The sequence below is a fragment of the Dermacentor albipictus genome, chromosome 7 (assembly GCF_038994185.2).
Source record: "Dermacentor albipictus isolate Rhodes 1998 colony chromosome 7, USDA_Dalb.pri_finalv2, whole genome shotgun sequence".
Classification (NCBI taxonomy): Eukaryota; Metazoa; Arthropoda; class Arachnida; order Ixodida; family Ixodidae; genus Dermacentor; species Dermacentor albipictus.
Genome location: NC_091827.1, coordinates 29,011,118 through 29,034,664, shown reverse-complemented (window position 1 = coordinate 29,034,664; position 23,547 = coordinate 29,011,118). Strand labels below are relative to the sequence as shown.

Below are 23,547 nucleotides of genomic sequence, written 5' to 3'. Positions count from 1 at the left end.
CTGCACCAATCTACAAATTTTAGTTTCAAAGTTCCATTTTGTTTCCCACATTATTAACATCATCCTCACTCGGAAAGTAATTGAAATTTCTAACAAGACCCATTTGAAATGAGCAAATCAAATAGGCAGGGGGCATTTGATTTGTTAGCGTATAACTTCGAAACCATTCGCACACCCCTACTCATCACATGGTCTTAGATGTCAGCACGACATGTGTCTGGCAAAATCAACTTTTACCCTCCGCACGCACTATTGTTGTCACCGCTTCGACATTTCAGCTGCAAAATTCACAACAGAGCTCAGATATCCAGTCTTGAACGTCATTAAAGGACATTAATAACTGCTTCTCCCAGCTACATCCCAATTTTCCTTTAAAATTTGCACCCTCTACATATTAATTTTTTTTTTATGCTGGGAGTGCTTCTATTGCAAGTAATGCACCAAGTCTGCTTTTGGAATATCGGCTTTCATGACAAAGAGTACGCCAGCGAGTAAAGCTGTTAAAATAATTATCACTGGCGGCTTCCCTTCCATGCCAACACACGCAACAGTTTTAATGGTTACCATAGTATTACCAGCACGCTTTTGCTGGCATGTTTACTCTATCAATAATTATTCGTGGGCCCGACTGTTGGCATGCTCTGCCACAGAAGAGGGCTGCAGTTGCCGTACAGCAGCCATGCTGCCTGCTTCGTATACTGAAATGCCAGAGGCCAATGGAAGGCGAGAGAACGCTCGATTTACGGAGTTGCTGCCAATCACAGGGAAAATTTACTTCCACCAGAGGTGACAATAACTTGCACCGTGGGACTCTGTCTGGCATGAACAGTATCCTTACAATGGGAGTACTTAATTCTAGCTTGACAAATCAAATCACCAACACTCAATGCACTGTTTTAGGCTCTAGGCTACAAACCACATTCTTCAAAGCAGTACTGCATGCACCGGACTAAGTTTCATTTAAACAAGACGTACAAGCCCCCACACAATCGCACGAGTTTGGGGACCTATGGTGCCGTGAAAAAACTTGCGCATACTTGACCATGCCCAGCAGCATGGCTGTGTCACCACATTCCTCCCCCCACTGCCGTGACATAGTCTCTTATCTTTTGCTTGCGACGTTATGCCTACGTTTTCAACTTTCAAAGCAGTCCGGAAATCCAGCTTGACACAAACCTTTGGCGAGGACGAGTTGCGCCGCGGGGTCCTTGGTGGAGTAAACACTAGCCTGCCATCGGGCTTGAAACCTGCCACCTGGATGCCCTTCTCCAAGATCCTCTTTAGCCGCTTGTAGTCTGGCGTGTCCTCAAATTTCATGGAAGCCACGTACTGCAGGAACTCAGTGATGCCACCTGCACAAGACACGGTGATCTGGGAGAGCACTTTCAAACACCCATAGTGAGTGCAGCGCAGCAGATTAGCTTCTCAAAGCGCAATAACTGCGGCATTACGTATAGACCTGCACCGGGCGCTAGTACGGTGTGATACCTCAGCATAGAAAATTCGGCAGTTTGGGTGAAACAATGCCCTGGCCAGGCAAAACTTTGCTACAGAATTAAGCGTCATACTAAGACAGCTTAACTTATTACAGTAAAACCTCGTTAACCCGTACCCACTTAAACAGTAGTTTCGTTTTAAAAGTAGTAAAGTCAAATCCCCGACTCAGTGGCCGCTGAACCGCATAAACCGCACCAGCTAATTGCTTACATGTCAGTTAACAAGTAACGTTTCCACTTTTTGTCAGGCAGTCAATATGGTAGGTCCGCCCGGCAGAACAAGCCTCAGAGATCAGAACGGCTTTTAAGCGCGAATGCAGAGGGCACTTGGAGGGGTGAAGCTACATCAACATAATTTCAGCGCCGTGCCAGAGTACGTTGTGGCTTGTCTTGTGGCGTCGTGCAAGCTAGGACTCTCATCATGCTGGAGCTGGGACAAAAACCGGGTGCTAAGCACAGAAGGAAAATCGGACATTGTTAGTGCTATTGAATGCGGCACAAAGTCGGTGCTGGCACGCAAGAGAGACCTACCGTTGACTACGCTGTCAGTGTGTGGCATTTGGAATGCAAAGGAGTAGTTGCTCGTCAGTGATGCTGCGACCGTGAAAATATGTTGGCAACGAGGTTCGACTTTTCACCACTGTTGCCTCTGTTATTATCAGTGTCGCCTAACAACAGTGATGAGGACGACATGGAAAGCAACAGCATGGGCGATTCAGCCCCGACAGTGGCAGAAGCTGCGCGTTAAGTCGACCTCATGCGGTGTTTGCTGAGAAGAGGGAAGGGGCTGGCGGGAAAAGCTGGCTTGCAGCTTAAGGGGGGAGGTGGCTTTGTAAATTAACTTTCTTAAACTTGTCCTTAAACATGAAGATCTCAACATAGTCTAAATGATACACAAGCGATTGGCCGGCGCCCTCTATCGCACCGTAGTAGTGGCGTAGAAGGGCCGATGCAGCTACAGTGTTTGTGGCATCAACCTAGGCAGGTTCTTCGTTTAGCCGCTACTTCTGCTACGACCTCCACGTCCGTCAATCGAAGCATTTTGAAACACTGTCAATCACAAAGTATTAAGCGGCGTTTGCCAAGGCATTCAGATGAGCCCAGCGAGCGCGTGCTGCCATGCATCTTTGCAGATGCAAACCGCCAGCCCTCCAAGGCATGGCAGGTGTAGAGCGTGGAACCGAGGAGGAGGAAGTGCAGCAAATGCAATGTGTTGTTGACGTTGTCGAACTAGCCAAGCCACCACGTGTGTACACCGCTGCGTTCAAATGGAGCCCTCAGCATGATCAATGTATGCAGCTATAGTGTGCAGCAGTTGGGAACGCCCATCATGCCACCGCTATCTTCGAGGGTGTTGCGGGAAAGCTCACCGCCTGCCAACAGAGCGCGCCTGGTCTGGGGCGGTGGAATTCAATATATCCATTTTTCGTCCCATCTCGTTAGAAATAAACTAAAGATGCATGAGATTTTCCAGGTGGTATATCGTGGTTTGACTGGATGTAGTTACACAGGATTTGCTTATTCACGCAATCCGAGACGACGACGCGCAAAATTCCTAGCTGCAAGCTCGAGGAGTCAACACTCAATGTGCTTAGTCATGCAGTCTGAGGTGCCGACGCGCGGAAAGCTGAGACGCAGGCTTGAGGAGTCGACGCTCGATGACCTTAGTCACGCAGTTGGAGGCGCCGATGCACAAAATGCTTAGGCGAGGGTCCAAGAAGTCCGCGCGCGATGTGCTTTATCACCGAGTCGGAGGCTCCTATGCGTGAAATGCTTACCGTAAAAACCGGACTATAGGTCGATCCCCCAGCTAACGAATTCTCAAAATGAAAAAAAAAAAAAAATTTTTTTTCAATGGCAAAAGTACCGAAAGACATGACACCCTTACCTTGAAACAAATGCGACTCAGGGGGTTGCACAATGGTGACAGTATTTATTTAAATGCTGCTCGCATGTGCACCTGGCCAAGTTTTTAGCGGTATCGCGCGACCACCGACACGCGTGCTTGTCAACACCTTATTAACGGCGCTGAGCAGCGAAACAAACGAGATACGCGCATGTGTACACATGCCCTTACTTTCGCTATTTCACCGCTCCGTGCCGTGATAAGGTGCTGACAAACACGCGGGTCGATGGTCGCACGATACTGTTAAAAATTGGCCGGGTGTACAGTACACAGAAGGGCACGAAGTGCGCAAGCGCTACTCCGAATCAGAGTCGGATGACGAGAGCTTCTCGCTGCCCAGTCCATAGGCTCGTGCGATCTCTACCGCTTTCAAACGGATGCATTCGGCAGTCACAGGCAGCGATCTTACACGCAGCTCGCGGACGGACTCCGCAACCTTGCCTTCCAGTTCTGCAGTCCGCTGCGATCCGGCACGAAATGACGTTTTCTTTTGGTTACTGTAAGTTGTAATACGTTGCTTTTGCCCCCGCCACTACCGAATGCTCTTTTCGGATACTTCAAGTTCGCGCTGTGCCGCCAGGTTGCCGTGGGCTTCCGCGTACTCAATCGCCTTTTTCTTGAAGGCGACGGTGAATTGACGTCAGCTTCCGCTCCCGCTCATTTTGAAACAAAATGAAAGTGCAGCCTTTAATTAATATAACTTTGCGACGATGGAAACGCAAAATGCCGGTGCCACAGCGTCGCCACGCCGCCATAGACGCCGCACTGCTGCTGATGGCGATGGCGGCTGTTTACTTCATCCGCCCATTGTTTCAAGACTTCCATAGTTTTTCCGGCAATGTCCGGTATATAAGCCGAGGGTCGACTTTTCGCGATGGTTTTTTGAAAAAAAGTTCGACGTATATTCCGGTTTTTACGGTAACCACGGGTTCGAGGATTGCATGCGCGGTGTGCTTGGTCAAGAATTCCCAAACACTGAGTGCTGAAAGGCTTAGGGGCGCGTCCAAGGATTTCGCACGCGAATCTTGGCCGCGATGTCCGAGACGTTCACAAATGTTGGGATCGGCCACGCTACTGCGATGTCTGCGTAGCACCCATTTTGACATGTCGAGATTACGGCAAATGGAGACGTCCAGACTCGCGAGGTGCAAAGAGCCAAGCAGATGACGCGAGCGCAACCAATCGCAGACTCCGCTCGTCCTTCAACCATTTGCTTCTTGTGTGCATAAGTCTGCATGGAAGAGCTAGCTGAAGCGTCAAATTCAAAGACGGGAAAATGCGCTTTCCAACGAGACCAAAATGGTGGCGCTCGGTTTCGGCGTTCCAGAAATATTGTGGCTTGAAAAGTGCCGTTCTTTCTCGATTTCCGCGAAATTTTTTGTCACCTTGGCTGACAAAACATTTCTTAGTGCACTTCTACATGGTTTACAGTGACAGTGTTAATATTTTGGAATAAGATAGGAAGAAAATTATAGAAACTATGAATGTGATTTTCAAAACACAATTTTTTCTTGTCATTTTTGGCGATGCGAAAGCCACGCCCTCCCTTAAGTGAATTTGAGGCTGCTGTCTTCGCTGCTAGGCTGCCGTGGCATCAAACGAAAATAACAGACTACAGTCGCCAACCGTTTATTCGGACCTCACGAGGACTGCGGAAATGTCCGAATAAACAGGTGTCCGAAAAAGCAGATTAAGGGGGGACGCGGGTTTTAAATCGCAAAAAATGGCCAAAAAATCGAGTTTTTGAAAATCACATTTTCAGTTTCTATAACCCCTTTTCTATCTGATACCCAAATATCATCACTGTAAACCACTTAGAAGTGCTCTAAAAAATTCGTTTTATCAGCCAAAGTGGCGAAAAATCTCGCGGAAATCAAGAAAGAACAGCGTTTTTCACCCCACGATATCTCCGGAACGGCGCGACCGAGCGCCGCCATCTTGGTCTCGTTGGAAAGCGCATTTCTCCGTCTTCAAATTTGCCGCTTCAGCGATCTCCTCCATACAGAAACAAGCGCACAAAAAGCAAATGATTAAAGGTCGTGCCGGAGTCTGCGATTGGCCGCGCCCGCCACGTGACTCCAGCGCGGTTCGCCATTGGTCCGGCGCTCGCGTCGTCTGCTCGGCTCTTTGCACCTCGCGAGTTTGATGTCTCCACTCGCCGTAATCTCGACGTGTCAAAACGGGCGCTACGCGGACATCGCAGTAGCGTGGCCGATCCCTGCACTTGTTGACGTTGCAGACTCGCGGCTAAGCATTCCGAGCATCGGCGACGCGGACTTCGCAACCAACATTCACGCGCGGAATCCTCGGACATGCGGCTAAGCCTTTCAGCACTCGGTGTTTCGAATTCGTGACAAATTCGTATCGCGCACGCAATCCTCGAAAACGCGGCTAAACATTTCGCGCATAGGGAGTCTCCGACTCGGCGATCATGCACATCGCGCGCGGACTTCTCGGACCGTCACCTAATCATTTTGTGCATCGGCGCCTGCGACTGCGCGAATAAGCGCATCGAGGGTCGACTCCTCGAGCCCGCGACTAGGCATTTCGTGCGTCGGCACCTCGGACTGCCCGAATAAGCGCGTCGAGTGTCGACTCCTCGAGCCCGCGACTAGGCATTTCGTGCGTCGGCACCTTGAACTGCGCGACTAAGCACATCGCGCGTCGGCTCCTCGGGCCCGCGACTAGGCATTTCGCGCGTCGGCACCTTGAACTGTGCGACTAAGCACATCGCGCGTCGGCTCCTCGGGCCCGCGACTAGGCATTTCGCGCGTCGGCACCTTGAACTGCGCGACTAAGCACATCGCGCGTCGGCTCCTTGTATCTGCGGCTGTGCATTTCGCACATCGGCACTTCGGACTCGCAACCTAGCACATTGCGCGTCCACTATATTATCATATTGTCACGATAGCTCGTAACAATATCTATCATACCACCCCTTCATAAAGAGAACCTCATCATGAGCTCTGTTCACTAGGCCCCTTGGGCTGGCACACACCTGGCTGCAGAAGTGATCGAGGCATCATACAAAAGTAAAATTCTGGAAAGCACCTAGCAGCTGCATATCTATCACTGGCTCTCTGATCCTAAGTTCCACAGCCACTGTCAGGTGAAGATGACTTGGAAGGCTACTTACACTCAGAGCCTTCATTCAGTAACATGGTCAATTATACCAAATGAAAAAATGCCTCACTGATTGTAATGGAGACTGCTATCAATCAGACAGCCTGCATGTACAACACTGGAACTATATTCATGCCCACACAGAGTTCTACACTTCGGTTTGAAACCCAGGCACCATGCTCTTTGTGAAGCATGGTGCCTAATAAAGTTTCTTGTGTTAGTTCAGTGGCCAGTGTACTATTATTTTGAGAGTGTGGAGTCACACATTTAGTATGGCCATTCTTAAAAAACATAGAGCTTCAAAATGGTGCCATTTGTATTGCTGTAGATTCACTTCAGCAAAAGCTACATTTGTTTGAAACTTCAAATGCGTTTATTTCAGTTCGATGTTTTTGCACACTGTACTCTGCCTTACGGGTGTTTTTTCTGGGTTGTCTTTGGCCAAAAATGACAAGGGTGGTATCATTTTATTCGTATTGAAATGATCTGGGGGGTGATGCTATGTTTATTACTCTTGCACCGTCATGAAAATTACATTCAGGTATAGTACTCGCTGCTAATTAGAAAAAGATTTTCATAATAAATGCAAGATTGTTTTGTTGTCCGCAAAATGCTTCCAAATGAATAAAAATAGCATCACCCCGTACAGTAGGTCTTTAGCAATGGTGTCATGCATTTAGTTTTTGGTTTAGCAAGACGGAATCATCAAAAAGCCCCGTAACGAGTTTGAAATTAATTTGACTTCAGACCTCAATATTTTTTGAACTGCTACAGCTATCAAAAATCTAATTACAGATCTGAAATCAGCACGAAAAATTACCCCAGTCAGTGGAGTTTCTTAAAGATTCACCCATAAATAAGAAAAAAATTTTTAAGACCCACTTCCCCCCTTAAAAAAAAAAAAAAAATCCTTTATTTCCACGCACTGTTAGATATGGAGCTGGTTCCTGCGATTACTTCGAGTTCCCCAGACCACATCGGATTGCAGCACAGCTAATTGAGGAATGCAGAAGCAGGAAAGCGCATTCCAGAGAAGCGGCCGAGCAAACAAGTTTAAGGCAACAAGTTTACGTGCCAACAAGTTCGTGCGCCGCCGGGATTAGCAGGTGGGCATCCGACAATGAAGCAGGTGCAGCCCTCCCCTTCTCCTTGTTCGAAGTGCTTTGCCAGTCTGCGAGGCAAGACCGCAGAGAGCCGCCAGGTGCGACACCGCGACACGGGCGCCTACCATTGGCTGAAAGTGGCGTCATCGGAGTGGACTCTCCCATTGGTCAAACATGACGTGACTTGCAGTGCTCGAAGGGTTTATAAGAAGCCTTCCAGAGAGACCTGAGCATTCTGGGACATGCCCTGATTCCCTGTTTCACCTCTCTCGAACTTCTTGCCGCGGGCCGCAGCGTCCGAGTTGCTGCTGGCCCGTAATGTCTGCACGACGGCTACTTGACGCTCACCTCCCTGTATAGAATGTAGAGAATAAATCCCTCCCAAGTTGTGGTTTTCATCCCGACGTCCCGTCCTCCAAACCCTACATCTGGTGGCAGCGGTGGGATCGCCTCCGAATGCATCAGCTGGTGGCAGCGCTACGGATCAACCTTCGTCGAGAAAGATCATAAGGAACCGGGAAGAGCGAAGAAGAGAGAGCCTTCGTCGAAAGAGGTCCGAAGAGACTGGGAGTATCGAAGAAGGAGCGAGCCTTCGACCCAGGGAGTCCGGAAGGAACCGGGAACAGCGGACAAATCAACCGGATGGCAGGGTGCTGCAACCGTAAGTGAGCGCGTGGTTTTTTTCCTTATGATTCGCCAGACTCAAAGGTTGTGTGTTCAATTTTGATAGTTCTGGGAATCGGGAGTTTGTTGCATTGTGTGTTTGCACAAATTAATTAAGGAAAACAGTTTTAACCACCTGTCGGGGCAGCTGCCATGGATCTTAGAAGGTTGACGAGGTTGGACTTGTTGTTGGTGTGCGACGATTTGGGAGTTGAGGCGGACGAACGGATGGAAACGCCAGCTATCATAAAGGCGATTGAAGATAGTGGCAATGATGATGAAAGCATTAAGCTTGCTTGGGAGGTGATACAGGAGCCACGGGAGCGTGTACGTCGTGTACGTTTGCGAGAGCGTCGTGAACTTAGGAGTAAGCGTCAGCGTGAAGAACGCGAGAATGAACGAAAGCAGGAGCTTCAAGAACTTGCTCTTATGTGTCAGCGTCACGAACGTGAGAAGGCACGCGAACGTGAGAATCAACGTAAGCTTGAGCGAGAGGAAAAGTATGAGAGAGAGAAGGCAGCACTGATCAAAGCGATACAGGATTGTGATCAGTTATTGGCACAGAGACAACGGCTGTCTGAGAATTCTGTAGATAGTACAGAGCGAAAGAATGAGGAAGTGTCTAGCGGACTTTCGCCAAAAGCCGATGAGAAGAGTAGTGCCTGTGAGATTAGCTGCAGAATCATAAGTGAAGGGAAAAGGCTAGCTGCTAACGATGCCTTAGTGGCAACAGAGGCCGTTAAAGGCCGCAAGGAGAGCGACGAGGTGCTGTGCCAACAGATGACTGTAGAGACAGCTAGGCCAGCTGCGAACAAATTGGCACAGTTACCGAGCGTGTGCGTCGCTGGTAATGTTAGCGAGGTTGCTAGCGAAGAAAGGGGTACTGCTGACCAGACAGAAGCGAGCACCCATGTAGAGCCAGATGTGCGTGCAGAAATGAAGTGCGAGCTGGACGATGCAGTTGAGAATAGTTCTCGGGGTGGCGAGCTCCGTAGCTCACGAGAAAACAACTGCATTGTTCAGGGATCGGTGCGGCTCTCCGCCAGTCTAGATGGCCTAGATAGGGATGATTCAGTTGTTAATCATTCGGACTGTGCGCGTGAGACAGCGATCGATACCGACGGGCTGTGTGCCGATGCACAGCGTGAGCTGGGCAATGTAGTAGAGGGCAGTTCGCAAGAGTGCGAGTTGTCTAACTCGAGTAAAGCCTGCTGCATTGTGCCAGAGTCGGTTGGGCTGTCCGCCAGTCGAGGCAGAGAGAGTGTTGATTTAAGTGAGAATCACTCAGACTGTGCGGGTAAGAGACCGATCCGGGCCGACGAAATGTGTACCGGCCAGCACGAGGCACGAGAGGGCGACATGAAGGCGAGTGCAAAGAGAAAGCGCCGTAAAAAGAAGCGCGGTAAAGACCGAAAGTCGGTAATTAATGTAGCGCCGCCAAAGATGGCGAGAAACCCAAAAGGGCAGGGCGCGAGGAAAAAGATGCGGTCGTCTAGGACGATGTTGACGCATCCAGAACGTTCGAGCCACAGGTCAAAAGGGGACCGCGAAGAATGTTCTGCACGGACGCGGACAAAGGGCACGAGGCTGTTAAACACCTCGTCGTTCCGTAGTTCTCTTCATAGCTCAGCGTGCAGTTCGAAGAAACGCAAGGTGGCAGGACGAGACCAGGTGGGGAGTAGCGACGCGGTCAATCGAGTTTGTGTTGAAAGCAGGGCGCGAGGACGCAAATTGGCAGAAGACCGTAACGTCTTGGGGGAGCTGATAGTTAGTCAGCCCTTTTGTTGTCTCTCGGCAGCCAGAGTAGCTTTCAAGCCGCGACCACAGCGAGGACGGCTCAGAGTATGAGTCAGACATAAGCGTTTGGCAAGGGAGGCGAAGAGCCCTTCCGTAGAAATGGAGTGTCTTGTTTTTTATTTTGAGCATCGGAAAGTTTTCGCGATTTGAGACTAGGATTTCTTTCAATGTGTAAACGTATGAGCTTTGTTTGTGTTTTCGTTTGAGAAGCTCGAGATTTGAAAGATGAGGTTTATGTAAACATGTAGTCTCGCGAGATGCCCATTAATAAGTAGATAGTTTTTTTTTTGTGTGTGTGTGAGTAACCTGAGGGTCAAGGTTACTGTTGAGAGGCCTATCGTAAAGCGCGTGTGTTATTTAACCTTCTTTCTTTTTAAGTGTTTTTGAATTTTATAAGGTTAAGCGCGTAGGTTTTCAGTAAGTGCATCATTTGCATTGAGAAGCGTTCTTAGTTCCATTAGCGCGTGTCCTGTGTGGACGGAAGGAAGCAGATTTATGACTGGGTTGCTAGTGTGTGTGGAGGGCAGCCGTATTCTGACTTCTCTTATAAGTACGCGTGGAACGAGTTATTAAAAGACGCATTAGTTTAAGGGTTCTGCGGAATGTGTAAGTCCCGCAAGTTTAATTGTTCGTTTATGTCACGTGTCCTGTAGGACTTTCAGGGAAGAAACGTGAGTAAGCGTAAATGAAAAAGTTTGCCTACAACGCAAGTACGCGTTCTGTTTAGTGACCACAAGGCTAGCGCGCTTGTGATTACGTACTTGTGAGGTTGACCAGATTGTTCAGTGGCACCATTACGTGCGATAAGTACGCCACTGCGATAGATTGGAAACATGCTGTTCGTGTGGTTAGGCCACTTGAGTTAGGTTCGGCTGTTTTCATTTGTTGTTTGCATCGTCAACGACCCTTTTTGTTTTGCAACAACAATAGTACTCTGGTCTTGTCGGCATTCGAGGAGAAATGGATAGCTGTTTGGAAGGGTGGTTGGAACTGCTTTGTCAAAATTGGGGAAATAAAAGATCAGGGTTGATTTTGACTCAGTAATAGCCTGGCGAGTCAGGGGTGAAGAGCCTGCGCTTACGCGTGGTGCAGCGCTGTGTTGTTTGGTTTGTTTGACGTATGTTCTCCAGGGCCCAGGATCCCGAGGGTTGTCAAACGAGGCTCGACCCCAGTACCCTGCAGCTTCTTTCAGCGTTCCTCATGGCCAGCGAATTGAGTTCACCGGCCATTCAGAACTACCGGGGCGAGGACGAGCTGTTAGATATGGAGCTGGTTCCTGCGATTACTTCGAGTTCCCCAGACCACATCGGATTGCAGCACAGCTAATTGAGGAATGCAGAAGCAGGAAAGCGCATTCCAGAGAAGCGGCCGAGCAAACAAGTTTAAGGCAACAAGTTTACGTGCCAACAAGTTCGTGCGCCGCCGGGATTAGCAGGTGGGCATCCGACAATGAAGCAGGTGCAGCCCTCCCCTTCTCCTTGTTCGAAGTGCTTTGCCAGTCTGCGAGGCAAGACCGCAGAGAGCCGCCAGGTGCGACACCGCGACACGGGCGCCTACCATTGGCTGAAAGTGGCGTCATCGGAGTGGACTCTCCCATTGGTCAAACATGACGTGACTTGCAGTGCTCGAAGGGTTTATAAGAAGCCTTCCAGAGAGACCTGAGCATTCTGGGACATGCCCTGATTCCCTGTTTCACCTCTCTCGAACTTCTTGCCGCGGGCCGCAGCGTCCGAGTTGCTGCTGGCCTGTAATGTCTGCACGACGGCTACTTGACGCTCACCTCCCTGTATAGAATGTAGAGAATAAATCCCTCCCAAGTTGTGGTTTTCATCCCGACGTCCCGTCCTCCAAACCCTACAGCACTTATTCGGGCTTGGCAGTAGGCTTGAAGAAATCGTGAATGCGCCGTTGCACGCTGTTCCGTTTAAGCGCAATCAGATAAGCCTGAATCTCGGAGAGGTTCGTACGGCTGAAAGCACAGTCACTGCTTGTACACGCTCCGCATGCGATGGCAACATAGCACATGGTGCGTCATTTTCCGACTTAAGAGTCATCGTCCGACGGTGCAGCAGAAACCTGACGAATGATTTCGCCGTCGTCGAGTTCTGCGCACGTCAGTACAGCAGTGTTAGCACCTGTGAAACTGTCAATTGAGACGGTGTCCGAAGTCGCAATGCAACCACTGCGCAGGTCTCGGCAGAATATTTTCCGCGTCAGTAGGGAGCACATCAGAAGGCGATAAATCTTCGGCCTTCTGGCACCCGCTTGCCGGCATTCCCCAGCGTAGTCTGCGCGGGCCTTGTCGGCGCCATTAGAGACTTGACGCGATGTTTCCGAATGCCGCGTTGGATCACCGAAATCTCGACGCAGCACACAAAGCAAACACCACCGTGCCGACACCAGTAACACAAACGAAAAAAAAAAAAAAAAACGTGGCCTGCTCGCAGCGTTGTGCGCCAAGAAACAAATCAGCTGCTGCATTGTCTTGACATGGCTTACTAAGCTGAAACGGAACTGCTGCAGAGCCATTCTATCGAACCAGGCAGAAACGATGATGAGCGGGAATTTCCAGTAGTGCCACTTCGTGGGGCAGCAAGGAAGCTCCGTTCAAAACAAAAATGGCGTTCAGCAAGTCGAACCATACACCGGTCAGAGTCGGTGCATGGTGCTCTCTCGACCGAGTTGGCTCAAGGAGTGTCCGAAAAATCAGACGAGAGGTTGCAAGGTGTCCAAACCTTCGGCAGTTGTTATACATTATGGTCTATGGGGAGAATGGCGGTGCCGCGAAGCTGACCGAATAATCGGGCATGTCCGAATTTTTGAAGTCCGAAAAATCGGTCGGCGACTGTATTGTAATGCGAAGTGGATACAGTTGACCAATAATCCGGGCTCCACGGGGAATGTAAATAAGTCCGAACTATGGAATGTCTGATAAAAACGAATGTATCTTGTTCCCCTGTGCAAGGAACAAGTGGCCGATGCATTGTTGCATGCATTTCGCTTATGTGCAACCAAGTCTGCCTGTATTTCCGCCAATTTTGAATTTCACTGTACACTGATGCAAGGACTGCAAAGGCTCGAGTCAGATCCGCATGTGGAACGCTCCGGAGCACGTGGCACATCAGCATCCAAGTCAGAGTCGCTGTTTGACGGTGGGAGAATTTGCTCAACTATTTCGTCATCATTCAGTTTGGCACCCGACGAATCCACACTGTCGACGTCTGCAGTCTTCAAACCTAACGGTGGCAGGAATCTGCTCGCTGCAGCCTCGCAGGTCATCAAGGATGTCTGCATTTAAGCTTGTGTGGTAGGTGGCAATTCAGCCTCTTTAGTCATGGAGTTGGGCTCATTTGGACCGCGAGGGCACCATTGGTGCTATCTGACGCAGCCTATCTATAACTTCCAGAGAATGACTTCTTGGAGCCAGCACAGCGGTGTCTGGAATGCGAGCTAAGACAAGCACAGCATGGTAGAATGCTGTCCACAATGCAAACAGAATGGCGACAGCGAGCCATGCACGGGGGTGCCGGAAAAGGATCTGATGATTGTGATGTTGATGCGACGTCACAATTCAGGCAAAGCCTCCAAGATTGGCATTCACAGGTAAATCTCAGAGGCATAGGGCGGCGACCAAGGCAAGACCTCAGATATTACCATTTAGTGTAGAATCTATGAGGCCATACTTGGTGTCTTGTCGAAGTTGCCAGAGAAAATGATGGCGGCAGATTTGGTATACAGTACAGCCACGGACCGAGTCTGGATAATCGAATGTACAGCTAGCGACTGTCCGAAATATAGGTCGTTTTTACACATTAAGTCTATGGGGCCATTAGCCGTGCTGCGAAGCTGTCCGAATTACCGAGCATGTCTGGACTATCAGTGTTCGATGTATTGGTCGCCAACTGTAAATACTGCAAAGTTTTTAGCCCTTTCATCGCACTCTCTCCGAGTTCTGTTTGACAGGTAAGTGAACAATCTCACGCTATTTCCGTCGAACAGTACTACTCTTTAATATGTACTTTTTCCGCGTTCCTGCCAACTACAGTTTAACGATGTTTCACTGTGTTCCTCTTTAGCACAACAGATAAAGAGAGTCGCAACTCACTTGGAACGTCTCCATGTGGGAAGCACTTGGTCATTAGCAGAGGGATGTTATCCATAAACCTACAAAAGTAAAATGCACAAAACTAGGTTCAAGCAATCTAATTTGATCAGAGGGACTGGCTCATGCTTTCCCCTGCAAGGTTACAGCAAAGGTAACACAGTCGCATAATGTACGCTGGCTCCTAAGCACCCTCCCAAAGGCATTACAACTGCTGTTAAATATTTTGCTTTACTGAAGTCTAACCTCGATACATCCAACACAGACATAACAAACACTCTACAAAAACTGCGAGATGCGGGACAACATTGGTTACAGCAAAGTTAATATTTTCTAAGTACATTTAGTAGTAAAAATAGGCCCAGCAAGCCTAACAAAGAACAGCACATTCTGTATGCATAGATATTTTTTGACATGGCTAGCCACCACCGCCATGTTATAAAAAAAAAAAAAATCAATGGAATGCCTTCAGCTGGCTAGCAGATTCAGATTCGCTTGATTACAGATTACCCACCCTTGATATCAATGTGCATGCTTATAGAAGATGCATTTCCATATCTGTGGCAACTTATCTATAACAAGGCTCAACTGTGTTCAAGTTAGGCACCCCGATGACACAATAACACCTGCAAATGGTACTTGCGGACTTATTACTCAAGCCTTCAGCTCAAGTACATCGTGTCATAATCAGTTACCACCTGCCTCAGCTTATTAAACAACTCGGACCACCATGTAGAAGAATCCCATCATTTCCTCTCGCTTTGAACAGTTCCTCTTCATTGAAGCCAAGCTGATTGAGCACGACAGTGGAGAACCACGTGCCTATGTACAATATGCCATTAACAATGCCCTGGCCCTACTGTTGCTTCAGGGTTCCGGCGCAGACTGTCTTGCTGGCCAACATTGGATGCTGACCAAGCTGCCACATATCACCACCACGGCTCTATAACTGCTTTGAACAGCTTTGCCGAAAAAAGAAGTGTCCCCTGGCCAGATTACAGGTGGTTGCCCCTCACAGTCACACACCGTATGCGACTGCGATTGCTGCAAGCACTTTCTCATAGGGAACACGCAACGGCGTGCTACACCAATAGGCTATAAGGGCATGATTTCGAAGTGTAGCAGCCAATCTGCTCCAGTGTTGAAAAAAAAACTCGAAGTGCCTGGACAACCTTCTCCTCGTGCACGTTCAAGTTGAGGTGGAGTGCGAGTGCAGAAAAGTTACAGAATATGTTAATCAGCGAGCTCAGTGTTGCCCGATTTCAATCAAGTGACTGAATAGCCTACCCGCACTTCTGCTGGCTGACATACTCGGGGTCCTTGAGGTTGTCCTCCCAGGGCAATCTGCAACAAAGCCACTGCAGCAGGTTGTACCCCAGGATCTCCATGTCTCCCCTCCGAGAGTGTGCTAAGAGGAAAAAAAAGTTCATGCTTGAAAAGGCAAATGCACCGGCAGCAATAGCAAATACTATTGGACAAAGTGAGGTCTGTAGTGTTTTGGGAAGTATAAATTGCAGCAAACATTCGCTTACTACACGAAGAAGCATGGTTCCATGCGTGCACACACACGCACAAACAGGTCCGACTCGCTGTCGCAATGCTAGCATGACAAGGAGCACCGGCACCAGGAAACGCGCGTGCTTGCCATAACACAACATTGCTTGCTGCTGCTAGCTTCCGATTCCAACTGTAACGACGGCAAGCGTGAAGCCACCGGCCATGCTGTCACGTGATAGTGAGCCCTGTCTGCGATTTTTGGCAAGACTGACAACCTCGTATTTTCAAATGATTCTCGACCTGAAGCTCTTCCCTTTAGAGAGTCGAGCACAGCACCGCCCCACAGCTTAAAAAAAAGGTATTACGCTTTTCAAGAATTGCTGAAGGATGTCACTGAAGTGCAGTGACCACTTTTGTTGAGAGGCAGCGCTGCGATTCATATTCTTGAGTCGAGGCGGAGTGTTCGAGTGGAGCAGTGTTCTAAAATACGTTAATTAGTGAGCTCAGTTATGTCCGATTCCAGCCATTCTAAGGGAGCCCTAATGCATTTTGCTGACCTATGTGTAATACCAACATTCCCTCTATTTGAGCAAGAGATTGGCCAGTGTGATGCTCGACACTGCCATCTGTCAAACAGCTCAATGCGTGTAAGCTCAATGAACACCACACTTTTCCAACCAAGAAGTGTTTTTTCTCTTTTTCTCGCACAATGATTGCACCCTGAACTTGCTGCCGTGAAGTAGGAGACGCACAGTATGATTCGGCATCTGACATGTGTCGGACACCTTGTTGGATGACGAATCGTACCATGTCGCCTACTTTTATTGCAATAGCAATTATATGGACACTTCAGGAGCATTTTTGTAGTCGCCGTTGCGGAGTGCTGCATGGCGTAGCTGTGAGTGAAAAGCGCGTGAGGGAAGCCAATGGTCGTGGCTCAATCTCACACGCCATCTTTCGTCGCACAAAAGGCCCCGGGGGGAAGGGGAGGGAGGGACAGTGGCGTTTTGCTTTGGCAGCAACAGTGGATCGCACAACCGCAGCTGAGGGGCGCCGAAGATTGTGGCTGAATCTCCTGTGTACAACGGAGGGTAGCGTGTCTGTGTGGTAGGAAACATGTCTTTTGTTGTGTGCATGGTGCCGGGGGGAGGGGATGGAGGGGCGGGTGCGTGGTGTTACACTCCGGCAGCAAGCAACTGCGCAATGTGTGGCCGCGACGTGTCCTATCTTCAAAGCGATCCGAGTCGGAGGCCTAGTTGATAGCGGCTCATACCTTTGTGCGTGCTGCGTTCTCGCCTCTCAGTTTGGGTTGAAGCGAATGTTTGCAAGTTTATACGGCTGGCAAAACTACTATCCTTACTTTGCGTAGCTGTATGCACACTTGCAACTGCAACCGATAGTTCACATTTCGGGTGAAACCGACTTTTTTAGAGGTGGCCGCAGGGGGGGGGGGGGGGGGGGGGGGCGAGTACCCTCAAAATTTGCCCCACATAATGAACGCACCCTCCAACTAAGCATATATTTTTCTGGAAAACTGTGCTCACTGTGCAAGTAAATACAGTACATCAACAAACAAGTTTGAGCCCACCTAAAAGGCGAAACAGAGAAAAGCAAAGAATACACATGAAAGAAAAATAAAAGCAAAGCACAAAATTTTAAGCTGCAAAGCAAATGGAACAAAGGCAATCCTGCAAGTAACTCAAGAAAACAGACCTGAAATCTGTTTGCCATAAGTGGAAGTGGGCTCTTTTGTTACACTCCCTTTTGGCCAACATGATGACCTCTAGCCAAGCTTCAAACGGGGCTACTTACCACCAATGTGGGCATCCCGACTTGTGAACTCAATGGTGCCATCGTGCGCCTTCCGGAGATCTTCCTTGTATTCTTTGTGTTTGCCGTTTTGGTTGTACCGACAGGCCAAACCAAAATCTACCAGATACACCTAGCCAGAGGAGGAAAATTCTCCTTCAGGCAACAGACACACAGGAAAGAGCAGCACATAACAAAATTGAAGAAAACAAGACAGTGCGGGTAGGCGCAAAGGAGACGCAACCATAACCTTGGCACAAGACTAACAACTTCAAGCCTCACAAGTCTGAAGATACAGCTCGGTATAGGAAATGGCTCTACTGTAAGCAAGACACCTACAGCTTAGCTTGTGCTGAAGTTCCAGTACAAAATATTGAAGCACAATTCAATCACACAATCACAATTTAGTTTTTGTCATGTAAATTGACATCATCATCAGCCTGTTTTATGTCCACTGCAGGACGAAGGCCTCTGCCTGCAATCCCCAATTAGCCCTGTCCTGTGCCAACCGATTCCAATTAGCACCCGCAAATTTCCCAATTTTATCGCTACACCTAGTCTTCTGCCGCCCTCGACTGCGTTTCCTTTCTCTTGGTACCTATTCTCTAACCCTAATGGTGCAACGGTTATCTAACCGGTGTAATACATGACCTGCGCAGCTCCATTTTTTTCTCTTGATGTCAATTAGAATATTGTCTATACCTGTTTGCTCTCTGATACGAACTGCTCTCTTTCCGTCTCTTAACATTATGCCTAGCAATCTTTGTTCCATCGCTCTCTGCGTGGTCCTTAACTTGTTCTCGAGCTTCTTTGTCAGTCTCCAAGTCTCTGCCGCATATGTAAGCACTGGTAAAATACACTGATTGCACACCTTCCTTTTCAATGATAATGGCAAGCTTCCAGTCAGGAGCTTGCCATCACCATTTTTATTCTTCTACGAATTTCCTTCTCGTGGTCAGGGTTCCCTGTGATTAACATAGAGAGTATAAGAGGGTGGTTGAAGATTAATATGCAGAAGACAAAGATAATGATGAATAGCCGAGCAAGGGAAGAAAAGTTCAAGATCGCCAGTTAGCCTCTAGAGTCTGTGGAGGAGTACGTTTACCGAGGTCAATTAAGGGGAGACGCTCCTCAGAAACCTTTCTTTTTAAATATTATTGCTAGGCAAATGAAAATTGTACCACTTATACAGCTTGATATCCTCATTACAAATCTGTTTTTAGATTTAGGATAGCTCGATGCTTTCATGTCCTAAGTGCCATGCATAAGTGAGAAACAGTGCATGTTTGTGCAGCTACTGGACCTAGCAGTTGGCATGATATAGCAGTGCAAGATGGCGTTTCTTGTCCCCAACACTTCAGTGAGTGCTAATAACCAAGATAATGCATTTCCCTTGACAGGCAACATTTTGAGAGAATTTCATATCTGATGCTTCGTTTTCAGTGACTGGTACCCAAGGGTATTGAACATTTCCATTCTTAAAAATAAACTGGTTGCACTAAAACCTAGACCAGTGCATTCTACACATCTTAAAGATGATGCACACCAAATTTGGTCTTGATTGGACCACAATAAGTACATCAAATGTCGTGCACAAAAGCCATGTTTGGCCAAAAATATGAAGCTGAGAAAAACATGATTGAAAGTTATAAAAGTTATTTATTTGTGTTGTAGCGCTGAAATCTATATAAAAATTGCACATAATGCAGGCCAGGGTATCTAGATCCAGTGCACTACTTTATAATTCACCTGCGCCATATGTTCTTCTCTCATGGAGTCTTCGTGAGCACCATGCTGACCCACTTCCTGTGCTGTTACTTTCCGAGCCAACTCCAAGTTCAGCCACTGCTTTTGTAGCAGCGAGATGCACTTTCTTTGTTATGGCGGTGAACTTATGGTGCATCGTTTTTGGTAAACCAAGAACTGCACAAAATCGGACGAGTTGATTGTGTCCAGCTCTAAATGCGCGCGCTGCAACTACTGCCTTGATATTCACGGCGAAACTCTCTCTTGGGCTGGCCGAAGGGCGCGCTCCACCGTTAGCGTCGTCTACCGGAGATGCACGCCGCGACGAATACGTTGACGAGATAACGGACGTGGTACACGCTGCAAATTGTTGCAACACAACCCCAAAAACGACGCGAGTCGTTTCCGTTTTTTGGCCAACTCGCGGATAAAAAGGTCGCGCCGTCCGCACCCCGGACATGCCGCGGCGCTCACGTTCCCGACGCCGATCTCGCAGATAAAGGGGCTTCCCGTCTCCTCGCCGCTCCTATCTTGATTGTCGAAGATTATCTACTTTTTCTCCGATGCGCTGTCAACGAAACTTGAGCGGCCGGCCGGCTCTGAACAGTCGAAAGCGTCGCCGTCACCTAGGTTAGGCTTAGCTGCCGCGGACGTCTTCATTGCACGCCGCTTGACTTTGCGGCGAGTCCCCTTGAACTTGTGCTTCGACCGATACTTTCGAGATCGAAAATCGCGTTTCTTCACGGGATCCATCGAAACAAGGAGCAGAAAAATGCCGAAAGCCTGGGAACACGTCGAGAGAGCGGCGTGTCGCAGAAAGAGCAGACAACCCGCGGCCGCGTCGCGCGCTAGCAGCCAATGGCGTGGCCGGAATCGCACCACGTGAGTTAGAAATCCAGCGGAAGCGCTTGGTTTCGGCGGAGAAATGTTGTTTTTATTATTACTTCCCGGGGAGATTGTGACGCGGCAAAGCCGACCTCGGAGAGAAAAAGTGTAGGCCTACTGCCTTGCACAAGCCCAATGGCTTGCGACGCCGCGATTTGACGCATCACGCGCTGGAAAATGGGCCAGATTTACACCTTTTCTTGCCACCTCGAGTGCTTTCACCGAGTTTATTTATAATTTACCGATCATTTACGGCTCTGATTTCTTTATATATGAAAGAGGAGGGATCAATCTTGTTGAAACAGTCGAAAACATAAAACTGACTTTTTTAATGAAAATCGCCGTTTTTCGACCCGCGTCTCCCCTTAAAACAAAAAAGTGATTTTTTTTTTTGAAAACCGCGATTTTTCGACCCGCGTCTCCCCTTAAGGACCTCAATCATTTGTTGTAACTCGTCTGCATTATTGCTGAACAGAACAATGTCATCGGCAAACAGAAGATGCCGACATATCCGGTATCGATCCTTACTCCTAAGCCTTCCCAGTTGAATAGAGAGATTGTGTCTCCCTGTCTGACCCCTTTGTTTACAGGTATCTTCCTGCTTTTCTTCTCTAGAATTAAGGGAGCCGTAGAACCCCTGTAGATATTTTCCAAAGTATCTACGTAAGCTTTCTGTACTCCTCGATTATGTAATGCCTCTAATCTATGAAAGCCATATAGAGAAGCTTATTGTACTCTGCGGATTTCTCATTAACCTAATTAATGACATGGATGTGATCCATTGTAGAGTATCCCTTCCTGAAGTCAGCCTGTTGCTTTGGTTGACTAAAGTCCAGTGTTGCCCTTATTCTATTGGAGATTATTTTGGTAAATACTTTGGTAATAATTTGGTAAAAATTGACAATGGTCATTTGAAATACAGTGTGGACAAACAATAAAAAGTCATGCTTTGAAGAAAAAAAAAATGCAAAGTAGCCACCAAAACACTCGGATGTTGGTGTCGGACTTTTAAGACAGGAACATGAAAACAAGTCCTGCAATATCACAACGCCTAACAACAGCTCCACAAGCTGCGTGCAAAAGGAAAGGAAACGCCGAGTCAGCCCGCCACAGCCAGGAGCGACCACACAAAAGAAAACAGATCCACTGTGGGAATCCATTATGCTGCTTCCTGCTATTGCATCACTGTCTTATGGGCAGAGGAAGCATGGTTGGTGGGTTGATGCCTATATTAGAAGTTTACACTACTTGCTAGACAAAGCACTGTGTATGGTAAGTCTACCTCCAAAATTTGCCTCAATTGTTGTGCTCATAGTTCCTGAGACTACCTGCATTTTATTCTTTTCTTTTCCTTTTTTTTTGTGACGCCAAAATTTCTGCTCTGATGGATTACTTTATGCGGCCGCTTCTAAGCAAAAGAAGAAAACGTATGGGAAGTAGTGAAATTGACATCCTAGTACTTGGGGAATGCCTTTAAAGTTTTCTACAAGATTTCGTCATACACAATGCTTTGCCATTCAAATGGTCATAGGGTAGATAGTAATGTTTCAAAAACTTAGTAGCTCGCTTTGTTCTCCACGAGACGGGATGAGAACGTCTAGTCCAATAACGAGTTCATGTCAACACAGGGAACGGTCAAAGGGTTAACGTCGCTGGTAACTGGGTGTTGCAGGTACTTCACATTCTGCTCACCTTGTTTTCGTTGCCTTTGCCATAGCCCAGCAGTAGATTGGATGCCTTCACATCAGCGTGGATGTACTCGTAGTTGTGGACATACTCCAAGACATCAATCTGTTTCGGGAAGGAACACAAAGAGATAACGAGGTGTCAGAACTGCTTGGGGTGCGGGGGAGCAAAAGAAAAGGTTCAGTTCAAAAACCTTGCTTCAGTGCAGAGAAGTGCAGCCATGCTACACTGATTGGGAAATTGTTGGTCGACATGAAAATGGTGCAAGGAGCAAGAGAAGATTGTAGGCATTGGTTGCTTGGTACACCTGCGGTGCGTGAACGTGAAACAGACCAACGGGCAGTCCAAGTGCACAAGCCAATCTCCTAAAGCGCTGCACACCTTTGGCTCAGTTATAACTGCCCTGGCCTGTCCTCGTCAACTAAGATGAATTCACTGCTGGAAAACTGAACACGCTGAAGCAATGCCCGAGTTATGAAAGGCTGGCGTGGGAGCAGTTTGGATTAACTTTTGAGTGCAAGTACAGAAGTGTTCTTGCATGACACACCCATAAAGAGTGTAGTGGCCACAGTTTGGAATTGAACCTACAGCCTTCGGTTAGCAGTAGAGCAGCATAGCTACTGAGCTATTGGGGCGAGTCCCTGAATCTGCGTTAAGATTGCAAAGAGAAAATAGAGGGCAGGAAGCACCCTGGAACAATGAACTCTACATTAAATTATGGGGTTTTATGCGCCAAAACCACTTTCTGATTATGAGGCACGCCGTAGTGGAAGACTCCGGAAATTTCGACCACCTGGGGTTCTTTAACGTGCACCTAAATCTAAGTACCACAGGTGTTTTCGCATTCGCCCCCATCGAAATGCGGCTGCCGTGGCCGGGATTCGATCCCGCGACCTCGTGCTCAGCAGCCTAACACCATAAGAACTCTACAATGACTCTTGCACAGCCGATCACAAAAGCTTACAAACTAGATACGAAAAATCTGAATAACTGTGCAGTTTTAGAACACAGCCTGGTATTAAGATTTCCAGCCTGTGTCAGTATGTCCAAACAGCTCAGTGTTGCACTCAATTTCACTGGCCACGGTCGTAAACTGCTTGGAAATTTTAATGGTTTCTCAGATCCTGCGTTTCACAAACTTTTACAGTTGACGGCACATCAAGCAGGACGTACACTGTTAGAAGAAATGTGCTTGCACAGCTGCCGGCACACCTCGTTCGGACAGTGTCTGAACGTGCTACACTACCCCTCGCCGCAAATGCAAAGGTATTGACAATGTGTGTGGGATAGCACCTACGCTGTGATTGTTCACAAACACAAAGATATACCGATGGGTTACCGAAATTCGCAAGGACACTGTGAAGAAGTGAGAAAGCATGCATAAAAAAAAAAAGAAGAAGAAGAGAAGAAGAAAAGGTTGTCCTTTGTGGGATACGTATGCACTTTAGTAACAATGATTTATTTTTAGATGCAACACAGAGGCAGACGCAAATTTGGACCAGCAGAGACCGACAATCAACACATTCTTTTGTTGTCACAGCGACTTCAGAGACTTTGCTGTTGCAAATTTTGCCCGTTTCGGGAAGTTGTCTGAAAAAAGCATGCTTGAAGCAAGCATCTCTTGGGACACTATGTCTTGCACCAAGTTTAGTACGCCTTTTCGGGAACAGACTTCATTTACTGTAAAATTTGATGGCAACATCCACGAAATCCTGAATCGGCCCCAAGTGCACA

General features: G+C 48.0%; 1 protein-coding gene across 3 annotated transcripts in view; it reads right to left on the bottom strand.

Moving 5' to 3' along the window:
- The window catches only part of LOC135917404 (serine/threonine-protein kinase VRK1-like), a 43,641-nt gene that overhangs the window by 6,965 nt on the left and 13,129 nt on the right, over window positions 1-23,547 (bottom strand). For all 3 annotated transcript variants that reach the window (XM_065450971.1, XM_065450970.1, XM_065450972.1), the window contains exons 7-11: window positions 21,820-21,918; window positions 17,500-17,629; window positions 15,478-15,598; window positions 14,194-14,252; window positions 1,177-1,352 (exon numbers count right to left, since the gene is read on the bottom strand). In XM_065450971.1, the coding sequence (XP_065307043.1) occupies window positions 1,177-1,352; window positions 14,194-14,252; window positions 15,478-15,598; window positions 17,500-17,629; window positions 21,820-21,918 (585 nt within the window). The remainder of the gene's footprint in view (window positions 1-1,176; window positions 1,353-14,193; window positions 14,253-15,477; window positions 15,599-17,499; window positions 17,630-21,819; window positions 21,919-23,547) is intronic.